Below are 26,538 nucleotides of genomic sequence, written 5' to 3'. Positions count from 1 at the left end.
ACATGCTACAATATGCTAGTATAGGGGGAAGAGAAAGATGAATAAAGACATGGAACAATATACTAGTATGGGGGAAGAGAAAGATGAACAAAGATATGGTACAATACACTAGAATAGGGGGAAGAGAAAGATGAACAAAGACATGGTACAATATGCTAGCATGGGGGAAGAGAAAGATGAACAAAGATATGGTACAATACACTAGAATGGGGCAAGAGAAAGATGAACAAAAGATAGGGTACAATATACTAGTATAGGGGGAAGAGAAAGATGAATAAAGACATGGAACAATATACTAGTATGGGAGAGGAAGAGAAAGATGAACTAAGACATGGTACAATACACCAGTATAGGGGGAAGAGAAAGATGAACCAAGACATGATACAATACACTAGCATGGGGGAAGAGAAAGATGAACAAAGACATGGTACAATACACTAGTAAAAGGGAAAAAGAAAGATGAACAAAGACATTGTACAATATACTAGTATAGGGGGAAGAGAAAGATGAACAAAGACATGGTACAATACACTAGTAAAAGGGAAAAAGAAAGATGAACAAAGACATGGTACAATATACTAGTATAGGGGGAAGAGACATGGTACAGTATGCTAGTATGGGAGGGGAAGAGAAAGATGAACAAGTACATGGTACAATACACTAGTATAGAGGGAATGGACAGGTGAAGAGACATGATGGATGGAAAAAAGCAAATAAATACAATAAATGGATAGACAAGATCTGACCCGAACCAGGCTTTCACTAGACAAGATCTGACCCTAACCAGGCTTTCATTACGATAGTTTTCCTGAGGGTCAGTGAGACACTAAATATTTTTGGGTGGGGTCAGCCTGAAAAAGTAGAAGGTCAAACAGGGAAAATATTGCAGGCAAAATGTGAAGAATATAATGTCAAAAAAGCACATGGATATTGTGTTATCTTACCTAATAAAAATAAAAATAAAACGATATGATATTTATCTTGCTCTCAATAAAGTTTATTTTAACATCTCTCATCAAATGTTTTCTTTATCTATTCTCAACATCTTTCTTTTAATTCTTTGTTTTGAAAATGTGGATTAAAATGATGTATTTGATATTAAAGTGTGAAACGACCTGTCTGAAATTTACTTGAACTGTCAGCTAAAAAACTCAACACACAAATAGATAAGTATTTCCCCTCATCCTAATCTAGTTAAATTTTGAGCTAACTTGCACATCCACACAATACCTGCTTTCGCATCCAATTTTTACATTTAGTTGTTCATGTTATAAAGGTAGTGTCTTCAGATATGTACTGTATCTATTTGCTGAATCAATGGGTGCCAATTTACTTGTGCAAGAACCAAGTTGTGGTTTAACACTTGTGTTTATTCTGCAAATTACATATTCCTGATTATCTGCCAAATACAATTCTTAATTAGTATATTGTTTACTGACAGTTTTTCATCCAGGCTAACCATCAATAAAGCCCACACAGAAATAAAAAGGAAATTTCAACCAATTCTCATAAAGAAACTATGTAGTACATTTTATTTAAAGGATCAATCTGTACATGACTTCTACCTGAGATCACATTATCTGCTAAGCACACTTAATTAGGATATCATTTATTGACATATATGGCATGTATGAATTAATAAGCCTTGAGTGTCAAACCCAGACAGGACTCAAAAATGCATGTCAATAGCAAAGCAGAAGAAAATTCCTTTCACTGATAAAATGAATTATCACTGTGTAAACATTGTGTAAATGGAAACCTTACCCTAAATCCTGCATACAAGTTAAAAAATTATGGAATGAAAGATATCAGCTTAAATTCTGGTAAGCCCTCTCACTCAAAACGTGTCAACATTTTAAAATTAAATCCATATAGTTTTAATTTGGCACTATTCATTATCAAGAAATGTTTGTTGACGTTAGAAGGCGTGGAGTTGCCATAAGGTCATCATTGAATGACAGTTCTTGAGTCCATTCATATAGTTTCTTAGCCTCCTTTTCCCAGTCTTCTCCATCATTTCCTTCTTCCCCTGTAATTCCATATTTATCAAAATAATCATCAGGTTCCTCTGAAACTGCTGTCTGTCCACGTGAATCCAGGTCACTTCTTTCCTGAAATCAAATAGTAATTACCACAAATCACATAACATCATTGATTTTGACAATTTTAGAAGCCAATAATTACCCTTGCTCTTCTTCATACAATGGGATGTACAGTCTGGTTCTCATTCTTGTGCATACAGTGGGATGTACAGTCTGGTTCTCATTTTTGTGCATACAGTGGGATGTACAGTCTGGTTCTCAGTCTTGTATATACCATGGGATGAAGTCTGGTTCTCATTCTTGTTCAAACAGTGGGATGTACAGTCTGGTTCTCATTCTTGTACACATCATGGGATGTACAGTCTGCTTCTCATTCTTGTACATACCATGGGATGAAGTCTGGTTCTCATTCTTGTTCAAACAATGGGATGTACAATTTGGTTCTCATTCTTGTGCATACAGTGGTATGTACAGTCTGGTTCTCATTCTTGTACATACCATGGGATGAAGACTGGTTCTCATTCTTGTTCAAACAGTGGGATGTACAATCTGGTTCTCATTCTTATTCATACCATGGGATGTACAGTCTGGTTCTCATTCTTATGCATACCATGGGATGTACAGTCTGGTTCTCATTCTTATGCATACCATGGGATGTACAGTCTGGTTCTCATTATTGTGCATACCATGGGATGTACAGTCTGGTTCTCATTATTGTGCATACAGTGGGATGTACAGTCTGGTTCTCATTCTTGTGCATACCATGGGATGTACATTCTGGTTCTGATTTCAAAAGTGATTCACTCAGGGTCTAAATGTTAAAAATGGGAACCAATAGGTCAAAAGTACACATGATGCCATCTGGAGGAGTAATGTGGGAGTTACAACCCAATGTTTGGTTCAATTTCATCATCATCATCATCATCATCATCATCAAACCCTAAACCCAAGAGGTCGTTGGGGCACCAAAGTTGACTTTACAACCAATTCTTTCCCTGTTCTCTACTGCCCTTTGGGAATCTCCAAATCTTCAGCAATAATTTTCTCTGCTTGAGGCTTTAGTCTTTTGAGAATAATCTTCAGCATGACTTTGCTTGGGTGATTCATCAGACTGATGGTTCTGTAGTTTTGGCATAGCTGTAAGTTTCCTTTCTTGGTGAGCATGATTAAATTTATGAAGAATGAGAACCAAACTGTACATAACATGGTATAAAGTATGGGGTAATTCAAATGATAAAAACATAGCAAAGCTGGCACATCTTCAAAAAAGAGCATTTGGGCTAATATCAATCCAGAAAGAAAGCAAGGAAAGTTTAGCTGGTAGGTTAAAAATATTACCTATCAAAGACCGAATCTGTTTGAGAAAAGCCAAATTAATGTACAGGGTATCTCATAATAGTACTCCTGAATATTTACAATCACTATTCCAGTATAGGCTATCAGGTAATACTCCCCACCTGTGACAGTATAAAATTCCCAAACCAAATAAGGAGTTATTTTAAAAAAGTTTCCAGTACTGGAACTCTGTTCTGGAATAGTATTCCAGTTGAGATTAGAAATGCCCACTCTATTTCCTTCTTCCAAGCCCAATATATCCAGTGGCTTCAGAGATGCAGCTTAAATAAATAAATTCCTTTGTATGAGGGCCTCAAGGTAGATTAGTTTTTAGCTAATTGTGTTACCCTCTTTAAATAAGGTAATTATTATTATTATTATGTCATGAATAAATCCTATTATATGTGATTTAAAAGCTTAAGTTGATCTTGATAGATAGTTCTAGAAGATTTAACCATGTTATATTTTAGTAGCAAGCATTCTGTAAATCTCATGTGAATGAAAAGATGGACCTATGCAAGTTATTTATAATGAGCTGCTGTACTCTGGTATTATCATTTGATTAATTGTATATAATTTCAGTATATTAATAATATAATGATAAAAATGTGTTACATGTGATTGTTTCTTTACACAAATGTTATTCTTTTGAAATAAAGAATCTTGTTTTATCCTGAATCTATCATTTCCCTCTTTCACATTTATTGAAATAATCATGAGGTAACACTAGAATCTATCATTTCCCTCTTCCATATTTAATGAAATAATCATGAGGTAACACTAGAATCTATCATTTCCTTCTTCCATATTTAATGAAATAATCATGAGGTAACACTAGAATCTATCATTTCCCTCTTCCATATTTATTGAAATAATCATGAGGTAACACTAGAATCTATCATTTCCCTCTTCCATATTTATTGAAATAATCATGAGGTAACACTAGAATCTATCATTTCCCTCTTCCATATTTATTGAAATAATCATGAGGTAACACTAGAATCTATCAACATTAACATGCAAATAGCATTGCTGTAATACACAATACTTTTTCTGGTACATGTGACTTGCAAATATTTGACATTGAGGCAATTTTAATTTAAAATCAAAGAACTTCAAAGTTATTTTTACTAAAAACTGTCCCCAACATGATTATTAAATAAGTATTCAATCACTTAATCCCTCCCTATTTTCGATGTCGATGTCTATTTTGAATTTTTCCCTCACTAACTCATGCCCTTGCTTATACCTCAGTCTGTTGTGAGTGAGTTGTTGAGGGAGAGGTTTGTTTATCTTATGAATTACATACTTGTTTTAAAGTCATTATTCAGCCTGTTTACACCATTTACAGTCTAGAGATATAGTACTGGCTGCTTACTTCCACAATGATATAGAAATGTTACATCATAATAGGCATTACTGTTGGTGCCAAGTGCAACCAAAAAGTATCTAGCTGACAAAGTGAATTTTATATACCAGCTGCTTCTCAAAGCAAGGGTAGAATACATTTTAATGTCTGTACTCTTTCCCATCTTATTCGTAATATAGCATCAATCAAAAAAACATTACTTATTTTTCTGTAATATTTTTTTATCCTGTAATATTTTATAAAGACATCATTTTGTTTCATTAAGCAAATTCTTTAATTCAGTTGCATTTTAACCATGAAAACGAGCCTTCCTTCACTGACCTGCTATGAAAGACCACCTGTCTTGACAGGCCACTTTGTGTTGGCAGAAGTGGTGATCTTTCAAGACAGGTTTTACTGTACCATCAGTTTGTCAAAAATAAACTTTTACAGAGACCTTTTTGTTTCATTAGGTCATGAGGCCACCACAGTAAATAATAAAGAATTGTTACAGGAATACAATGTTGGTTAAGTGAATTATGTACCTTGTCAAGACCATACATCTTCCTCATCTTCATCGCTCTAATCCTGGCTTGTTTGGATCTTCGGCCTGATACCTGCCCAATATATCCTGACAGTTTGGATTTGGGTGATGGCATCGGAACATCCAAACTCCTAAATAAAGATAAATGCATTGATAGCATCAAGTCAGTTTTCCTGGAGCATGTTTTTGTAATCCTCTGGTATTTTCAACAGCCTTGGTTGTGGTCATTTGATGATATTGGTTTGATCAAAATTTAACTTGATCATACACAGTTATAAAAATATGGTAAAGAGGATAGTGTACACCCACAAACAAAAGTACCATGCATGTTACCAAGAAAGAAATGTCATCACTAAATAAGTGGAAATATTTGCTATTTATACAGTAAAATTTACTAAAATGTTTCAAAACAATGTCATAATTACTTCCTATTTGGAATAAATAATTTAAACAAAAGCATTATCTAGTCTTGATTTTTCATGTTAACATTCTTTCATTCACAAAATGTAGATCAGGACTATGGATGTCACTGGATGGACTATGGATATCACTGGATGGACTATGGATCACCCTTAATGGACAATGGATGTCACTGGATGGACTATGGATCACACTTAATGGACTATGGATGTCACTTAATGGACTATGGATCACACTTAACGGACTGGATGTCACTGGATGGACTATGGATCACACTTAATGGACAATGGATGTCACTGGATGGACTATGGATCACACTTAATGGACTATGGATGTCACTGGATGGACTATTGATGACTCTGGATGGGCTATAGATAACTCTGTATGTACTATGGATGACTCTGGATGGACTATGGATGAGTCTGGATGGGCTATGGATGACTCTGGATGGTCCATTGCCTATCATATGAGACCTTCAGGTTTATGACCAGCTGAGCTAAAATATGACACTAAAGTGATTTGTGACAATGATAATTAAGTGTTATAATTCTCATCAATCCTCAAATTTCATGCTCTAACTGAAATTAATAGTCCACTGTATGTACAAGAAGTCAACCAGGTCATAGAAGATAGTATGTCTAGGCAAATCATAGGTGTAATCATAAAAGCATATAGTTTATATTACCTCTTGATGCAAAAGTTCAGAGTAAATGTTAAATGGATATTTAAAATAAAAAATAAACATCTTCCTAAGTTTCATATCCTACTGATTTTGTTTCTATTGACATAAACCTAAGTTACAACTAAATTCTAGTATTCCCTGACTCACTAAACTTCTTTAAGAAAAAATTCTAGTAATAATTGATCTCTGAGACTTCTAATATTTAAGAAAAAATTCTAGCATTACCTGATTTCTGAGATTTCTACTATTCAAGAAAAAATTATAGTATTACCTAATTTCTGAAATAGCTCGAATCTGTTGCACTTGTATATCCTGTGTAACAGGTCGTGTGACTAGAAGTGGGATTTCTGCATGAAGTCGTGGTGTCATCCGCTGTGTGTACAGGAAGTCAACCAGGTCATAGAAGATAGTATGTCTAGGCAAAACTGCAATGAAGCAAAAACTTATATATTCTCTACTCATCCCAATGAATGACCCAAGAAGACATCAATCACTTAATTTCTGGTGATATTTTCTTTGAAAATAAAGAAATACAGAATAGCTTTAAAATATCCTTTTTACTTCAACTGTAAGTTTGATCCTATTATTTTGTTGTAACAATTTATATCATATCAAAGTAAATTTTTAATGTAACAAAGGTAATAGATCATCCTTATATAAAAAATTTCCTTTAGGCTTTAATGACCCCCTTAGAATTCAGTGAATATTGATACCAGAAAAAATACTGCAATGGTTTTGATGAATGAGACCACTTACTAACCAGCCATAACCTTTTAGTCTCATGGTATGTATCAGTGTGATACCAGGTTCAATTCCTGACTGCAGCAGTTCAACTTTGTCTCCCATCCATAACTACATGTATGTCCCCTACATTCTAACATAAAAATGCATGCATACCATTGCTGTATGAGGTACATCAATGATCCATGTATCAATATCACAAAATTGCTGTATGAGGTATATCAATGATCCGTGTAACAATATCATAACATTGCTGTATGAGGTATATCAATGATCCATGTAACAACATCATAACATTGCTGTATGAGGTATATCAATGATCAATGTAACAACATCATAACATTGCTGTATGAGGTATATCAATGATCCATGTAACAATGTCATAACATTGCTGTATGAGGTATATCAATGATCCATGTAACAACATCATAACATTGCTGTATGAGGTATATCAATGATCAATGTAACAACATCATAACATTGCTGTATGAGGTATATCAATGATCCATGTAACAATGTCATAACATTGCTGTATGAGGTATCAATGATCCATGTAACAATGTCATAGCATTGCTGTATGAGGTATCAATGATCCATGTAACAATGTCATAGCATTGCTGTATGAGGTATATCAATGATCCATGTAACAATGTCATAACACTGCTGTATGAGGTATCAATGATCCATGTAACAATGTCATAGCATTGCTGTATGAGGTATCAATGATCCATGTAACAATGTCATAACATTGCTGTATGAGGTATATCAATGATCCATGTAACAATGTCATAACATTGCTGTATGAGGTATATCAATGATCCATGTAACAACATCATAACATTGCTGTATGAGGTATATCAATGATCCATGTAACAATGTCATAGCATTGCTGTATGAGGTATATCAATGATCCATGTAACAATATCATAACATTGCTGTATGAGGTATATCAATGATCCATGTAACAATGTCATAGCATTGCTGTATGAGGTATCAATGATCCATGTAACAACATCATAATATTGCTGTATGAGGTATATAAATGATCCATGAAACAATGTCATAACATTGCTGTATGAGGTACATCAATGATCCATGTAACAATGTCATAGCATTGCTGTATGAGGTATATCAATGATCCATGTAACAACATCATAACATTGCTGTATGAGGTATATCAATGATCAGTGTAACAATATCAAAACATTGCTGTATGAGGTATATCAATGATCCTTGTAACAACATCATAACATTGCTGCATGAGGTATATCAATGATCAATGTAACAATGTCATAACACTGCTGTATGAGGTATCAATGATCCATGTAACAATGTCATAGCATTGCTGTATGAGGTATCAATGATCCATGTAACAATGTCATAACATTGCTGTATGAGGTATATCAATGATCCATGTAACAACATCATAACATTGCTGTATGAGGTATATCAATGATCCATGAAACAATGTCATAGCATTGCTGTATGAGGTATCAATGATCCATGTAACAATGTCATAACATTGCTGTATGAGGTATATCAATGATCCATGTAACAATGTCATAACATTGCTGTATGAGGTACATCAATGATCCATGTAACAACATCATAACATTGCTGTATGAGGTATATCAATGATCCATAAACAATGTCATAGCATTGCTGTATGAGGTATCAATGATCCATGTAACAATGTCATAACATTGCTGTATGAGGTATATCAATGATCCATGTAACAATGTCATAACATTGCTGTATGAGGTATATCAATGATCCATGTAATAATGTCATAACATTGCTGTATGAGATATATCAATGATCCATGTAAAAATGTCATAGCATTGCTGTATGAGGTATATCAATGATCAATGTAACAAAATCATAACACTGCTGTATGAGGTATATCAATGATCCATGTAACAATATCAAAACATTGCTGTATGAGATATATCAATGATCCATGTAACAACATCATAATATTGCTGTATGAGGTATCAATGATCCATGTAACAAAACCATAACACTGCTATATGAGGTATCAATGATCCATGTAACAACATCATAACATTGCTGTATGAGGTATATCAATGATCCATGTAACAACATCATAACATTGTTGTATGAGGTATATCAATGATCCATGTAACAATATCAGATATTACTCAGCACCCAAAACAATGACTATATTCAAAATTGTGTATATACACTGGGAAAAACAGCAAACTGTTGTGAACTTGTGGGGAAAACCCATAGGATTCAAGGTCTTTCCTGAGTGCTCTGGCAAATGTTTCATGCAACACAAGAAAATAGTTTGAACTTGGGGGAAATCTTCAAGGGTTCAGAATCTTTTCTAAATGATTTGGTAAATGTTTGCTGGTGCACAAGAAATAGTTTGAACTAAGTGGGAAAACCTCAAGAGTGTTCAATGTATTCCAGAGTAATATGGCAAACATTCATTGGAGCAAAGGATGATTTTGAACTATGGGACAACTTCAAGGGTTCAGAATCTTTCCTGAGTACTTTGGCAAATGTTTGTTGGGGCAGAAGGAAAAATTCTGAGCTTGTAATCACACCACATGGGTTCAATGTCCTTCCTGAGTACTGTGGCAAAATGGATGTTAGGGTGAAAGGAAATACTGTAAACTTTGGGGGAAAATTTAAGGGTTTAGAATCTTTCCTGAGTGCTCTTGTAAACACTTGCAAACAGCAAACTGTGTGTGATCTTGATTTTAACATGATTAATTACAAATATTACATGCCAAATACAAAACAGATTTTTAAAAATACCAATGTACATTAAACTCAACCAGCATTGAGTTTGGATCACACCATAATATTACATGTGTTAAACCTGCAGAAACAATCCAGATCATGAAAGATTTTATGTGGAAATGCAAATGTGGGGATGGCAAAAAAGTTGACTTATTTTGTGTTTACTGTTTAATGCCAAAATGAACACTGTTCTCAAGGCAATGAAGTACTCTCTTAGGTTTCCAAAATGAATACTGTTCTTGAGGCAACGAAGTACACTATTAGGTTTCCAAAATGAATACTGTTCTCAAGGCAATGAAGTACACTCTTAGGTTTCCAAAATGAATACTGTTCTTGAGACAATGAAGTACACTCTTAGGTTTCCAAAATGAATACTGTTCTCGAGGCAATGAAGTACTCTCTTAGGTTTCAAAAATGAACTGTTCTTAAGGCAATGAAGTACACTCTAGGGTTTCCAAAATGAATACTGTTCTCAAGGCAATGAAGTACTCTCTTAGGTTTCCAAAATGAATACTGTTCTCAAGACAATGAAGTACACTCTTAGGTTTCCAAAATGAATATTGTTCTCAAGGCAATGAAGTACACGCTTAGGTTTCCAAACTGAATACTGTTCTCAAGGCAATGAAGTACACTCTTAGGTTTCCAAAATGAATACTGTTCTCAAGGCAATGAAGTACACTCTTAGGTTTCCAAAATGAATACTGTTCTCGAGGCAATGAAGTACACTCTTAGGTTTCCAAAATGAATACTGTTCTCGAGGCAATGAAGTACTCTCTTAGGTTTCAAAAATGAACTGTTCTTAAGGCAATGAAGTACACTCTAGGGTTTCCAAAATGAATACTGTTCTCAAGGCAATGAAGTACTCTCTTAGGTTTCCAAAATGAATACTGTTCTCAAGACAATGAAGTACACTCTTAGGTTTCCAAAATGAATATTGTTCTCAAGGCAATGAAGTACACGCTTAGGTTTCCAAACTGAATACTGTTCTCAAGGCAATGAAGTACACTCTTAGGTTTCCAAAATGAATACTGTTCTCAAGGCAATGAAGTACACTCTTAGGTTTCCAAAATGAATACTGTTCTCGAGGCAATGAAGTACACTCTTAGGTTTCCAAAATGAATATTGTTCTCGAGGCAATGAAGTACTCTCTTAGGTTTCAAAAATGAATACTGTTCTCGAGGCAATGAAGTACACTCTTAGGTTTCCAAAATAAATATTGTTCTCAAGGCAATTAAGTACTCTCTTAGGTTTCAAAAATGAACTGTTCTTAAGGCAATGAAGTACTCTCTTAGGTTTCCAAAATGAATACTGTTCTCGAGGCCATGAAGTACTCTCTTAGGTTTCCAAAATGAATACTGTTCTCAAGGCAATGAAGTACACTCTTAGGTTTCCAAAATGAATACTGTTCTTGAGACAATGAAGTACACTCTTAGGTTTCCAAAATGAATACTGTTCTTGAGGCAATGAAGTACTCTCTTAGGTTTCAAAAATGAACTGTTCTTAAGGCAATGAAGTACACTCTTAGGTTTCCAAAATGAATACTGTTCTCGAGGCAATGAAGTACTCTCTTAGGTTTCCAAAATGAATACTGTTCTCAAGGCAATGAAGTACACTCTTAGGTTTCCAAAATGAATACTGTTCTCGAGGCAATGAAGTACTCTCTTAGGTTTCAAATATGAATACTGTTCTTAAGGCAATGAAGTACACTCTTAGGTTTCCAAAATGAATACTGTTCTCAAGGCAATGAAGTACACTCTTAGGTTTCCAAAATGGATAACCTACTGTAAATGCTGTGCAATGGATTTTGTATTGCTGCAAATATTTACGTACTTGTGGCAAAAATAATTATTTCATTTTACAAGTTCATATTTGTACACACTACATGACCATGCAAAGAAATATAATAAATAACACATGTAAAATATTCATGTTTTGGGACTTGACTTTAAAATTAGGAACCAATGCACTGCATAAAAATGGCTATTATACAGTAACTTATCTCATGCTAAACTAATTATGAGAAGGACATGAGCCTTTTGTTTAAAGCTAAATACAAGATAAGGCTAAAGGCTTTCTGAAATGATAAACACTCTAAGATTACCATCCAGTGTTAATCGTCTCCAATAGTTCTCCTTGCCTCCAAGAGATGCTGGTGTTTCATCAACATTTGCTAAGTACTGAAAAAAGACATAAAGTTTGAAAATATTGTAAATGGATGATATATATGATATGCATATTGGTAACAGAAATTTGTTGTATTTAATACAGTGCATTTCTAACATCTTTAATGACAGTATACTTCACAATTTGTAAAGAAAGATAACAGCAGGCTGCCTAGAATGAGATAAAACTTACACAAAAATTAAATGGTAATTAATATGCTCACATAAACATGCCTGTTTCTACAGCATCACACCAACAACCCATATGGAGATGAATCTATAGTCCACAAAAGAGCATAACATTTCTGAAAATAGTGAAAGCACAGTGAATTGTCAATGTGAACATTTTCTGATGATGACCATTATATAAGTTTCACAGCAATCCACAAATAATATCAAGAGTAGTTCCTTTCACAAAATTATGTCATACACTGCATCGAATTGTAAGCCAAAAAGGGCAATAACTCTTACCAAAATAACAGGAGCAAAAAGTGTGCATTTTCAGATGATGACCATAATATGTATGAAGTTTCACAGTGAATAAAACAAAACTGCAAGACAAACAGTGGGGCTAATCATTGTATCATACACTGCATCTAATTGTAAGCCACAAACAATGGGGCTAATCATTGTATCATACACTGCATCAAACTAAAAGGTATAATAGATAATATTTACTGGTACCTGCCACTATATGTTGATTAGCTCAACTTCGTTTCATTTTTATGTCATCAAATAATTTAGAACTTTTCGTTATAAGTCATCTATTATCTACTTTTAAGTCATCATTCGTGCCCATACCCAGCCAGCCACAAGAAATATGCACAGCTCTACCAAGCATCTCTGATGCTGCTAGCTGCCACCCAAGTTTTTGTTCTGCACTTGTAGTATTCAGATCACATCTCCACAAAACGGCATCACCCAAGTCTTTGTTCTGCACTTGCAGTACTCAGATGACAATGGTTATTTTCATCAAAATATCTCTGCAATCAATAGCAATCATGTTTCCTAAGCATTCTCCAAAGGATGCTAGTAATTCTGCTAGTGGCCATATTACAAAAATGGCACAGAAGGGGGTGGCTTAATACGTTACAATTAAAGTAATGGACATATTCAAACAATGACCATAATATTCAACAAGTTTCACTGCCACAAGATAAAAAGGGCCAATAACTCTAAAACAGTGTAGGAACATAGTGATTTGTCGATTTACACATCTTTTGGATGACCAAATATTTACAAAGCTTCATGGCAATCAATACAAAATTGCAGGTCTAGTGGCTCTAATTGGTGCTGGATGGAAGCATGCAGAAACACAAGGATAACTAAATACCCCTGGAAGTGATATAAATATAAACTGAAGACTTCAATTCTGTCCAAATATTAGACAGTTTGCGTAGATAATGATGATGATGAAATGAATAAATTAAAATTATAGGGAATACTTTGCATCAGTAACTGCCATACTGAATCACGTTTCCTTACATGGCTTTATTAACCACCGAGATTACACTGACACTCAAATTTTGACTCAAACTCGACTGCACATGTATAATTTGTTACCAGCTGCATAATTAGCCATGTAGATCCAGGCTCCAAGATTACAAATAATTCTGACTTACAAAAACTCAGACTCATCCCAAAATAATTAATGTCTCGGTGGTCGAAGGATCATTGTTAGCTAATCAGATATAAATATTGTGACCTGTCTTTGAGTCTGAGTGTGAGAATTGTTTCTAATATCAAAACTTCTGAGCTTGAGTTTGTTTCAGGTTTGTGTAGGCCAGTCTCAAAGGACATGGAACATAATTTTTGATTGGCAGAATGTGAAAGTTCTCAAACTCAAAAGTTTCATGATTTCCACAACTAGCCCTTAATTCTAGCCTTTATCTGAGCACAAAAAAATCCAAGCCCAATGTCACTGAATTTTCAACAGAATATAACCATAATTAAATAAAACCAGGATCACAAAAGTTTAAGATTTTTCTTAATCGGGGGCCTCTACCAGACTGTCAAATTTTTCTGATTTAGCATCATACCCAGTCATGTACGTGTGTATTTGAAGGACACAGCATTATATCTGTCCCCCGTATTTTCATGATTTTGAATCATATCTGTTCCTGTATTTTCAAGATTGAGCATTATATGTGGTTGTGTATTTTCACAATTTATCATTACATCTATTCATGTATTTTCATGATTTAGCATTACATCTGGTCAAGTATTTTTATGATTTATCATTAGATCTGGTCGAGTATTTTCATGATTTATTATTACATCTGGTAGAGTATTTTCATGACTTAGCACTACATCTGGTCGAGTATTTTCATGACTTAGCATTAGATCTGGTCGAGTATTTTCATGATTTATTCTTACATCTGGTCGAGTATTTTCATGACTTAGCATTTCATCTGGTCAAGTATTTTCATGACTTAGCATTACATCTGGTTGAGTATTTTCATGATTTATTATTACATCTGGTCTAGTATTTTCATGATTTAGCATTACATCTGGTTGAGTATTTTCATGACTTAGCATTACATCTGGTCAAGTATTTTCATGATTTAGCACTACATCTGGTCGAGTATTTTCATGATTTATCATTACATCTGGTTGAGTATTTTCATGATTTATCATTATATTTGGTCAAGTATTTTCATGATTTAGCATTACATTTGGTAGAGTATTTTCATGACTTAGCACTACATCTGGTCGAGTATTTTCATGATTTATCATTAGATCTGGTCGAGTATTTTCATGATTTATTCTTACATCTGGTCGAGTATTTTCATGACTTAGCATTACATCTGGTCAAGTATTTTCATGATTTAGCATTACATCTGGTCAAGTATTTTCATGATTTATCATTACATCTGGTTTAGTATTTTCATGATTTATCATTATATTTGGTCAAGTATTTTCATGATTTATTATTACATCTAGTTGAGTATGTTCATGATTTAGCATTACATCTGGTTGATCATTTTCATGATTTATTATTACATCAGGTTGAGTATTTTCATGACTTAGCATTACATCTGGTCAAGTATATTCATGATTTATTATTACATCTGGTCAAGTATTTTCATGATTTAGCATTACATCTGGTTGAGTATTTACATGATTTATTATTACATCTGGTCGAGTATTTTCATGACTTAGCATTACATCTGGTCAAGTATTTTCATGATTTATCATTACATCTGGTTGAGTATTTTCATGATTTAGCACTACATCTGAGCATAGTTTGAAAGCTGAGTTTAATTTTTCACATTAAATGCCTAGGAAGAACGTACCATGTTCTTAATAAAACTATTATGATGCAGTAAGCACAGATATAAATTGTTGAATAGGTCATAATAAATCAAATTAATTCATTAAAAATTTGTTCTCTATTAATCCTTTCTGATGAATACACTGAGTACAGTCAACCTCTTTCATACAAGAAACAGACAAACTGCAAGAATGAGAACTTTTGCCCAAAACAAATTTCTAAGCAATATTATCCTATTTGTTCAATTCTTAAAATAACAAGAGAGAGATTAGACAATTTTAAGTTACACTGACAGTCTGATTCCAGCATGGTGAATATGAATATAGAATTTACACATGATATATCTTTACCTAAACAATGCCTTTCTTGGGAAACAAATACTTCATTTGCAAGATCAATAATCTCAGGTGATCACCAACTAGATGACCTATAGAGGAAATTCCACAGAGGGAAATGGGAATGTCCATTGTGACCATCTGACCTGGAGAGGAAATTCCATGGAGGAAAATGGAAATGACTATTGCAAACAGGCAACCATTATATAAAGGTAACTATTAGGGCAGGTTTGATTTTATGTGAAATAAAGTTGTTCTTAACACATATGAAATTATTATTTTACATATTTACAATAAATAACTTACATATGTGAAATTGTATTGAACTTTATAACAAACACACACCCTTGCTACAAGGCCCTCCAAAATAATATAATTCCTGTTACAAAGCAAAAAAGATCACAGATTCCATTTCCATTTCACTGAGTGATTAATAAAATTATCTATGTCATGTACTTACTAAGTAGGCAGTCATTCTAAGTCAATAAGGACAGGGAGTGCTGTAGTATGTACATCATTCTAAGTCAATAAGGACAGGGAGTGCTGTAGTATGTACATCATTCTAAGTCAATAACGACAGGGAGTGCTGTAGTATGTACATCATTCTAAGTCAATAAGGACAGGGAGTGCTGTAGTATGTATGTCACTCTAAGTCAATAAGGACAGGGAGTGCTGTAGTATGTATGTCATTCTAAGTCAATAAGGACAGGGAGTGCTGTAGTATGTATGTCATTCTAAGTCAATAAGGACAGGGAGTGCTGTAATATGTACATCATTCTAAGTCAATAAGGACAGGGAGTGCTGTAGTATGTATGTCATTCTAAGTCAATAAGGACGGAGTGCTGTAGTATGTACGTCATTCTAAGTCAATAAAGACAGGGAGTGCTGTAGTATGTACGTCATTCTAAGTCAATAAGGACAGGGAGTGTTGTAGTATGTATGTCATTCTAAGTCAATAAGGAAGTATCCTATAGGACTCCCAAGGACAGTATTATAATGAGTGAGTACTGTATGTAAATAGAATTAAGTGAAAAGTATTTCATATGTGTGAGAAAAATGTGAAAAATCATGAACTCTATGAACAATAGTGCCCCATAAAATACCCTACATATTAAAGTGAATTTACTCCATCTACGCATAGCTATACTCCATCTATGCATATCTATACTCCATCCATGCATATATATACTCCATCTATGCATATCTATACTCCATCTGTGCATATCTATACTCCATCTGTGCATATCTATACTCAGACAAGATGCTTCTACCTGCATATAATCTTTCAGGGTTGTAACATCAACTTCATCTGTTATTTTGTACTGCCTTCGAAACATTGCATCTTGTAACATCTGGTTATAAAATTTTCTGTTTCCCATTAATTTTAGAGAGTCTTCAGCTGCCTGAAATGAATAAACTAGAATTACATGAAATAAATAGCAAGATAAAATCTTCAAAACTACTTTAGCTCCATTTTAGCAATAATGATTAACAGCCTTACCAAGGGCATCCACAGGAATTACAAGGCCCATAACTCAGTGAAGTAGACAAGAGGAAACTTTGAAAACATGCATCTGCATTTATTAAAGTTTCCCACCAAACTGCATAAAAATATGCTAAATGGCTCATGAGCTCTTCTGGTAAAAGAAAATTCCAAAGTGAAAATATAAAATTGATCTACAAGGAATATTGAAACTCTCAGCAAGAGAGAAAGCCCCTAAAAGGCATAATCCAAGTCCATAAAGTGTTCATACCCAGTTCAGTTAGGATATGCTAAATGAATTCAAAGCAATGCTGGTTACAAGAAACTGCTATTGTAATACTGTGAGAAACCGCTACTGAAACCTAAAACACTGACCTAAGACCTTGAAGTTGAAGACAGGATCCCTAAATATGGTATATAACAAATAGATAACAGGATCCCTAAATGTAGTACATAACAAACAGATAACAGGATCCCTAAATGTGGTACATAACAAACAGACAGCAGGATCCCTAAATATGGTACATAACAAACAGACAGCAGGATCCCTAAATATAGGTACGCCAAGTTTCATCCCTAAAAATAGAGCAGAAAGGTTAAAATTATTGAACGGAACTTTTCTTAGTTCTTGGCATTTATTCTGAGAACAAAACTGTCCATGACATATTAAGATATCATTTCATTAGGGCCTACTTTAACTGGAAACTGAAATAGGGTAAAGTTTGTTCTGATTTGGTCATCTGTTCTGCAATCACTGTTAATTTCATGGAATGCTTGCCTTGGCTCTTTTAAAAATTACTAGCATCATTTGGTTTACAAAGATCATAATCACTTCAAGCAGAGGCGGCGTTATGTGGGACCTAGGGCCGACCATGACTGCATGGGGCCAGAGTATCGGTATCTAGATTGGTATGCTACTGCAAACACTGATTATGTCTAGACTAGATCAACTTTCACGATTTGGCACACAAATTTAGGTTCTTCATTATTTATAAAAGTTTAGAATATAGCTTGACAAACTCATAAGGATGACCTTAGGCCTGAAGCACGGGGCCCTCTCAAGAGTGGGGCCTGTGGCGGTCGCCCCACATGCCACCCCCAAACGCTGTTCATGACTTCAAGGCTTTTTCAAGAATATTATTAACAAAAGCTTTTCAAATTCTGTTGCAGAAATGTACAATGAACAGCACATTATAGTGATTGAACAACTTATTCATTTCCCATTGAACTTAATTAAAAAATGAAAATAATATCATTAGATTGGCATACAAACCATACATGCTTCTATTAATTAGAGCTTTGTAGGTTGGTGGTTCTTTCTGGGGTTTTCCCAGGTTCTTCCTCCACCACTGATACTGGCTGCATGTATAGCCTATCTTGTGCTGAAAAATGGCATTAAACCCTACACCAACAACAACACTAATTAGAGCTAGAGAATTTTGTCAGCCTTGAAAATCAGGTGCTTCACAGTATTTCCTTAAGCCTCATGCTACTAAACTGGGGGGGGGGGGGGGGGGCTCTGTGGTCTGCACCTAACAACACTGCACCTTGAACCTAAAGACCCTGTCAAGTGCTAATCTGTTATTGGGAAATTAAATACAGGACTTCAAAATATTGCAAATGTTTTGTTCACAACTATGGTACATAGATAGTAGTTTATGAAATGTATAATAGAAGAAAATAAAATCCATTTACAAGCCAATAGGTACATCTCAAAATATGTATTACTCTACTGTTCAATCTTCCACCAGTCCATTGGCTGCAAACTAATTAGCTGAATATCTATAATGAACATCAGTTTTGTAAATTTCTGACAACCTTAGACACCAAGTAAGCAGTACACTAATTGCAGCAGTTTTGGACACACAGACAATATTAATATTCAACACCTATGTAATACTGACAGATGCATTATTATAGAAATGTTTACCATGTTCATACATAATTGACGTAGATAAGTGAATAAATGCAGTGTTTTTTTATAGTGTGTCCCAGACTTTTTAAATTAGTGATCTGATACCATATATGCCCATCACCTGTTTAAAAGTTCTCTAGTAATAAAACTAAATTTATTGCACTGAAAGCATTTTTCTAGTTTCAGAGTGACCTTGGCCTTTTACCTTTTAAGCCCAAAACCAACAGGGTTCTCCTTATTGCAAGTGGAAGCCATCCACAAAGTATACTAACTGTAGATGGTGGAAAATTCAAGTATAGTGCAGAAACCACTTTTCTTCTTTCAGCCACAGTGACCTTCATCTTTGACCTTTTGAATCCAAAATTAATAGGATACTTCCTTACCCTTCATGTAAACTAGCTAAAAAGTTCTCCATTTGCATATGTCAACAGCCATTAAGCTTTTCTACCAAAATTCAACCTCAGAAAAATTTCAGTGAAGTAATACTGGGTGAAAAAATTGAAAATAGGGGATATTTTAATCATGTGCTGATGTGTACAATATATAATATAATTTTATTGCAGTTAATAGGATAAGTTTATTAAGTTATCTGCTTAAGTAAAAGAAAGTTTTGTAGCAACCTCAAACATGAAATGAGAACCTTATGAATGGTTTAACAGAAAGGAAATTTGATTGTGATGAATCTGTAAAATTAATGAGGTTATTTAGCAATAATGTAATTGTGTTTGTGATGGTATCTACTGCAATAGTTATGATGTCTTTTCATTATCATTGGTGGCAAAAGCCAAGTGTGTTGAGACTGGTTTATGTTATGTAATGAAAACTACCTAATATGCTAATCATGAGTGAGCCCCAAAGCCTCACTGTAGGTCTAGCTAGTACCAACCATGGTATGATAACATAATAATTCACACATGTATAAGCTTGAGAATTATTTTTGCCAATTCAAAAATTGAATAAACAATGATTGACTGACACTTGGTGGTTTTAGATGAATCTTCACTACTTGATATTATTAAAAATTCTGAACAAAATCAATGCTGATGATTAGGTTAATAATGATTCTGAAAAATTAAATTCCTCCAAAAACAACTAGGTTCAAATTCTATGATGACTGAAACTATCATTCTTAATAAGGAAACTAGAATTATGTCACTGTGCCTGAAAATGACCTAAATACATACTTTACCATACTAATAGATAGTCCAACAAGAGCAACATTATATGACCCAAACTCACATGTGGGGAAGGAATTATTATTACCAAGTTAATGGACAGACATGAGCACCAATACATGCCCCAACCATACATGTGATAAAGTACATTAATTATTACGGATAGAAAGGAGTAACAATATATGCCTCAACTTCATATGTGGTAAGCTAAACAATTATTATAACCAGACTAAGGGACAGACATAAAGACAGGAATAACACTTTATGCCTCAACCACATGTGGCAGTGCATGACAATTATTATTACCAGACTAAGGGACAGGCATAAAGACAGGAATAACACTTTATGCCTCAATCTCATGTGGCAGGACATGACAATTATTATTACTAGACTAAAGGACAGGCATAAAGACAGGAATAACACTTTATGCCTCAACCTCATGTGGCAGGGCATGACAATCATTATTACCAGACTAAGGGACAGACATAAAGACAGGAATAACACTTTATGCCTCAACCTCATGTGGCAGGGCATAACAATTATTATTACCAGACTAAAGGACAGGCATAAAGACAGAAATAACACTTCATGCCTCATCCTCATGTGGCAGGGCATAACAATTATTATTACCAGACTAAAGGACAGACTGGAGTAGCAACATATGCCCAAACCTCATATGTGATAGAGCGCAATAGATTTTGTATTGAAAATTAAAATTTTAATCAATGCTGTGACTCTCCATAATCACAAAGAAACAATGACATTTGTCACAGATGGCTATATTATTATTCCTTTGCTTTCTTCTTTTCTTCCCTTTAATATTTCCACTTACCCCAGAAGCTGGCTTGATGACTCTTTTACCACTCAAATATTTAACGCCCTTCCCATCTGAATGCAGAAAAACTTTGAAGTAGATCATCGGTGGGAACTCAGCACCACCAAACCTGGGAATAATAAAATGACAAAAATTTTATCAACTGTACTTATACCACACAAAAAACACTTAAAAGTCAATATCTCGCTCTCTGCATCAGTTCACTGAATTTTATTTAATTAATTTTGAAACAATTTTATTATGTAAATTTCTAGTCAAGTCTCAACTTGTGAAGAAAATAATCAAAACACCTTGACTGTGTTCCCGCTTTACAATATTCATGTGAACAATAAGTGAGTGAACCTCATAATGATGGAAGTTCTACCTCTCTGTATGACTGTGGGAGCCATAAAAGTAACTCTTGTTAATTTAATGAGATCAACGACCATATAAATCTGACCAATTTAATGAGATCAATGACCATATAAATCTGACCAACTTAATGAGATCAATGACCATATAAATCTGACCAATTTAATGAGATCAATGACCATACAAATCTGACCAATTTAATGAGATCAATGACCATACAAATCTGACCAATTTAATGAGATCAGTGACCATACAAATCTGACCAATTTAATGAGATCAATGACCAAACAAATCTGACCAATTTAATGAGATCAATGACCATACAAATCTGACCAATTTAATGAGATCAATGACCATACAAATCTGACCAATTTAATGAGATCAGTGACCATACAAATCTGACCAATTTAATGAGATCAATGACCATACAAATCTGGCCAATTTAATGAGATCAATGACCATACAAATCTGACCAATTTAATAAGATTAATGACCATACAAATCTGACCAATTTAATAAGATTAATGACCATACAAATCTGACCAATTTAATGAGATCAATGACCATACAAATCTGACCAATTTAATGAGATCAATGACCATACAAATCTGGCCAATTTAATGAGATCAATGGCCATACAAATCTGACCAATTTAATAAGATCAATGACCATATAAATCTGACCAATTTAATGAGATCAGTGATCATACAAATCTGACCAATTTAATGAGATCAGTGACCATACAGATCTGACCAATTTAACGAGATCAATGACCATACAAATCTGACCAATTTAATGAGATCAATGACAAATTTATTGAGACCAATGACCAAATAGACCTAACCAATTTAATAAGACCAATGACCATATCTGCATTATAAAAACAGCAATATACAGAGAGGTATTATAGTAAGGAACCAATGGACTCCAGGTTAAACGTTTACCACAGTGAGTTCGGAATTCATAAAGTTACATCAAGATTTTTGGTTTTCAATCCATACTTGTTGAAGCTCATAGGAATTCTTATTAAATGAAATATAGTTTATTTTAAATTATGATAGAAGTCTATAAATTTACTCTCTGATGTTAGGAATTTGCCCTTACATTGCACTGGGAGAAGTTGGTGAAAATTCAAGAGTGTTGATAAAACAGGAATCTCTCACAACACCTATCTGTATGACTCTATAACCAACCACTAGTGCATGGGAAACTGACCTAAATTTGAAATATCACTGGATATGCATATGAATTGGTTCATTTCATGATAGGGAATAAAACCACATTGGAAGACCTTGTAAAATTACAGTTCGGATTAACCTGTTGGTATCTATGACCTATAATTATAAGTACATAACCATCTTTGGCCAAAGATTTCTATGGTTCCCATTTCATCAACACATTCTCAAGTTAGATGTTTTAGTCCAGATTCAAAATTCCATTAGAACTGAGGCCTGATGGAATTGAGACCTGATGGAATTGAGGCCTGATGGAACTGATGCCTGATGGAATTGAGGCCTGATGGAATTGAGGCCTGATGGAACTGAGGCCTGATTCACTATTATTTTGTGTAGAATACCTGAATCTCACTTTAATAGGACAACATCTGTCATTCAGGAATTCTGCTTCTTTGGGACACACCTTCTTCAGAATCTCAACTGACAGAGAGCTTTCCTGTGGAATACAAAAACAAACAGATTTATCATACAAAAGATGGAAGCCATCACAAATATCCAAGCTCTTGATTATCTATGAAGCTGACTTTTGACATTAACCTATCTGTGTTTCCATCAACTGAGCAGTATTTTCATCTCATGTCAGTAGAGTACAACTTCATTGATTAAATAATGTATATATGGGAACTTTAGCAGAAGTAGAGATGGAATGGCCATAATTTAGTTGTTATCAGGCTCTTTTATTTTGTTACAAAGTTAATTACACTGTTTTATACCAATGACCCATTTCAGATGTGAAAAAATGCTTGAATGTGCTTTTTGCTCTGATTTCTGACATACATTTCTTGCATTTAGCAAGAATGTATCCCAAAATAATGTACATGAATAGGAAGAAATATACTGCAAAGAAACAAACACAAATTAAATGAACTTAGTATATGCCTTTTCCTTCAGTATGTACCCCAGGACACATTTCAACTACATTACAGGAGGAAGCTGCTTCCCTTTCATGAATTTCAACTACATTACAAGAGGAAGTTGCTTCCCTTTCATGAATTTCTGGTCATTCAGCTGCATTTAATTCTTGACGAAAACTAATTTCTAGAGCAACTTACAGCAGCACAAACAGCATGCTTTAGAAGTCGGAACATCTGTTTGTCTCTGTATGAAATCCATGCCTTCTCTATGATTGTGGCTGCAGCCCGCTGGATCAATCTGTGAATATGTTACATGCCTGTATAACATTTATGTAATTAGTGAATTTTTAGATTTTTATGCTCAGATTGTAACTTTGATTATATTGTAATTTCCTTAATATCTCAGTAACTATATTTCATTCTAAACCACTTTGCTGAATTTTGTAAATCAAGGTAAGTTACTTAATGAGTGTGGTATCCATGTACAAGAGGAGTATTGATGTTTACTCCCTCCAGTAGGGTCCCTGGTAGCAGTTTCATCAAGGGTTAAAATGGCACTGTTTGAAATTATCAATATGCCATATCGAAAAGCCTGGAAATATACTCCAGTTTATATGAGAGAGAGAGAGAGAGAGAGGGAGAGACAGAGAGAGAGGAGAGAGACAGACAGACACAGAGAGACAGAGTCAGAGAGACAGCCACAGAGACAGAGAGATATACTAGCTTTTTTTACATGTTCCTTTTAAAATTATTTTTTTCAACAAACCATTTCATAAATAAGTATTTGATTTAAAAATGGTTTAAAGCTACATTCCATATGATTAGAAGGAGCAGTTTCATGAGAACCACTGTGGTGACTATGTTAAGAAATCGCATCAACACTATTATTATTATAGAAAATCCACACTATTATTATTTAGGACTAATCCCACATCAATCTGGAGGAATAATGACAACAATATTTTTTAAATGGTCTCCATGTTATAGGTTAAAACAGCACCATTCCCATTTCTGACTTTCTTCCTGTCATGAGAAGTGTTTTAGTGAAAATTCTATGTCAATATAGAGAAGTAACAAAAAGAAGACTTTCAAGATGGCCTCCATGGTAGCCATGTTGGAGGTCAGATTGGCACCATTGACACTTGGGACTATCTACATGCCTTAAGAAGTCTTTTGATGAAAATCCCATTTCAATATAACCATCCATTCCGAAGGAGTTGTGATAAGATGACCATTATGGTAGCCATATTGGATGTTTAACGGGTGCAGTTTTCATTTAGGACCAACCAAACCTCAAGATGAAATTGGAAGTGTGCCAAGTTTCATAACCTTCCTACAAGGAGGAACTGTGATAAGAACCAATCAATGAACACAGGCCCATCACATAAGATCATCTCCTTTTTGACATTTGAGCTAAACAAATAAGCAGATGAATGAAAATTTCTGGGCATTTTAATGGACAACCAGATTTACATCTGCACAAACCATCCATTAGATTCTAGAGGGAACAAATGGAAATTCGGCCCAAAATTAAATGCCAATTCAAAGTTGACTGTGTTAATGTCACTGGGTTGCAGTCAATTGCTTACAAAACCATTAGAGAAGTCAGAATATTCCTGTGGCTTGACATGAAGGTCTATTAGAATTGAGACATTATGAGTTTAGGCTATCCTTGGAGCCCACTGTTACATTTCTGAGATGGACACTAGACCTTGTGTGCTGTAATTAACCCCACAGTGAGTGTATATTAGCCTCAGTTCTGAAGGGCTAATCTTTTATATAGCGATGCTAAACACAAATAGAGGCCCTTAACCCCTGGGTTTAATCTTGATTGTTTAGGTCATTAAATCAGATCTATACAAAGGTGATAATTCCCAAATTGCTCAGTTTTAATTACAATGCCTGATATGAATCATTTCTTCCATAAATTCCTGGTTTTAACCCTCAACATTTTTTATTGTGTCATATAATTATTTATTGTTATGCAATATGTAACTTTTTGGGTTAGTGTACTGGAGTGCTGGGTATGGTTCCCTGACCTGGATGGGACAGCTACCATGTTGTGTCTTTTGGTAAGGCATATTCCCTGACTTGGATGGGATAGCTGCCATGTTGTGCCTTTAGGTAAGACATATTCCCTGACCTGGATGGGATAGCTGCCATGTTGTGTTTTTAGTAAGACATATATCCTGACCTGGATGGGATAGCTGCCATGTTGTGTTTTTAGTAAGACATATTCCCTGACCTGGATGGGATAGTTGCCATGTTGTGTTTTTAGTAAGACATATTCCCTGACCTGGATGGGATAGCTGCCATGTTGTGTCTTTAGTAAGACACATTAGACATTGCCAAACAGAAACCAATCCAACTCATTGGGGAAAGCACCATAAAGGTGAGGCTGTCCAACCAAACCGAAAGTGTGCTTTGTACCTATTTGAGAAACACCAATAATCTGCAATAATGTTTCACTTAACATTCACAAAGTTTATATTGTATTAGAAGGAAGCAGCATTTATATATACAGACAAATTCTGTAACACATCCTTGTCATTCCAACAAACTATTTATATGAATGTCAATCCAATAAAAATGTGAAACATGGGCAATATTTACTAATGAAAACAATACAATTAAAAAACAAATGAATATTAAAACAGAAAAAAATATGACATTCCACAGAAACAAATTAGAAAGTCTGTTATGCCAATAAAATGTCCTGATTTTTCATCAAAATTTCAGATCTTTCTCACAAGTTATTCCAAATTTTGTATTTTTAGGGGTTATCCCATATATTCATATGCCTTTGAATTAGGCCACTATAAATGGGTGTTAACCTCAGTTAAATGGGTGTTAACCTCAGTTCTGACTGATTAGCCTGTATTGGACTGGCATTCCCTACAGGGAGACAAACCTCAGAATCCCTTTATTTTCCTTTGAGAGAGGTCCCAAAATTTCATTGTTTAGCCAGCTGTGAATTCAGGCATTGATTCTGAATGGGTTGTTTGATCTTAATGGATATTTGATCTAATGCTGAA

General features: G+C 34.4%; 1 protein-coding gene across 2 annotated transcripts in view; it reads right to left on the bottom strand.

The window, feature by feature from the left end:
- Positions 1–975: 975 nt before the first annotated feature.
- Positions 976–26,538, bottom strand: part of LOC149800367 (uncharacterized protein CXorf58-like) — a 34,888-nt gene continuing 9,325 nt past the window's right edge. For both annotated transcript variants that reach the window (XM_089960017.1, XM_089960018.1), the window contains exons 3-10: positions 23,702–23,801; positions 22,991–23,085; positions 21,061–21,172; positions 16,927–17,058; positions 11,986–12,061; positions 6,643–6,796; positions 5,271–5,400; positions 976–2,111 (exon numbers count right to left, since the gene is read on the bottom strand). In XM_089960017.1, coding sequence (XP_089816143.1) covers positions 1,899–2,111; positions 5,271–5,400; positions 6,643–6,796; positions 11,986–12,061; positions 16,927–17,058; positions 21,061–21,172; positions 22,991–23,085; positions 23,702–23,801 — 1,012 coding nt within the window. In that variant the 3' untranslated portion in view covers positions 976–1,898. The remainder of the gene's footprint in view (positions 2,112–5,270; positions 5,401–6,642; positions 6,797–11,985; positions 12,062–16,926; positions 17,059–21,060; positions 21,173–22,990; positions 23,086–23,701; positions 23,802–26,538) is intronic.

Source organism: Sinohyriopsis cumingii, chromosome 5 (assembly GCF_028554795.1).
Source record: "Sinohyriopsis cumingii isolate HCF-2022 chromosome 5, ASM2855479v2, whole genome shotgun sequence".
NCBI classification, from domain to species: domain Eukaryota; kingdom Metazoa; phylum Mollusca; class Bivalvia; order Unionida; family Unionidae; genus Sinohyriopsis; species Sinohyriopsis cumingii.
This window is presented reverse-complemented; position numbering and strand designations above follow the sequence as displayed.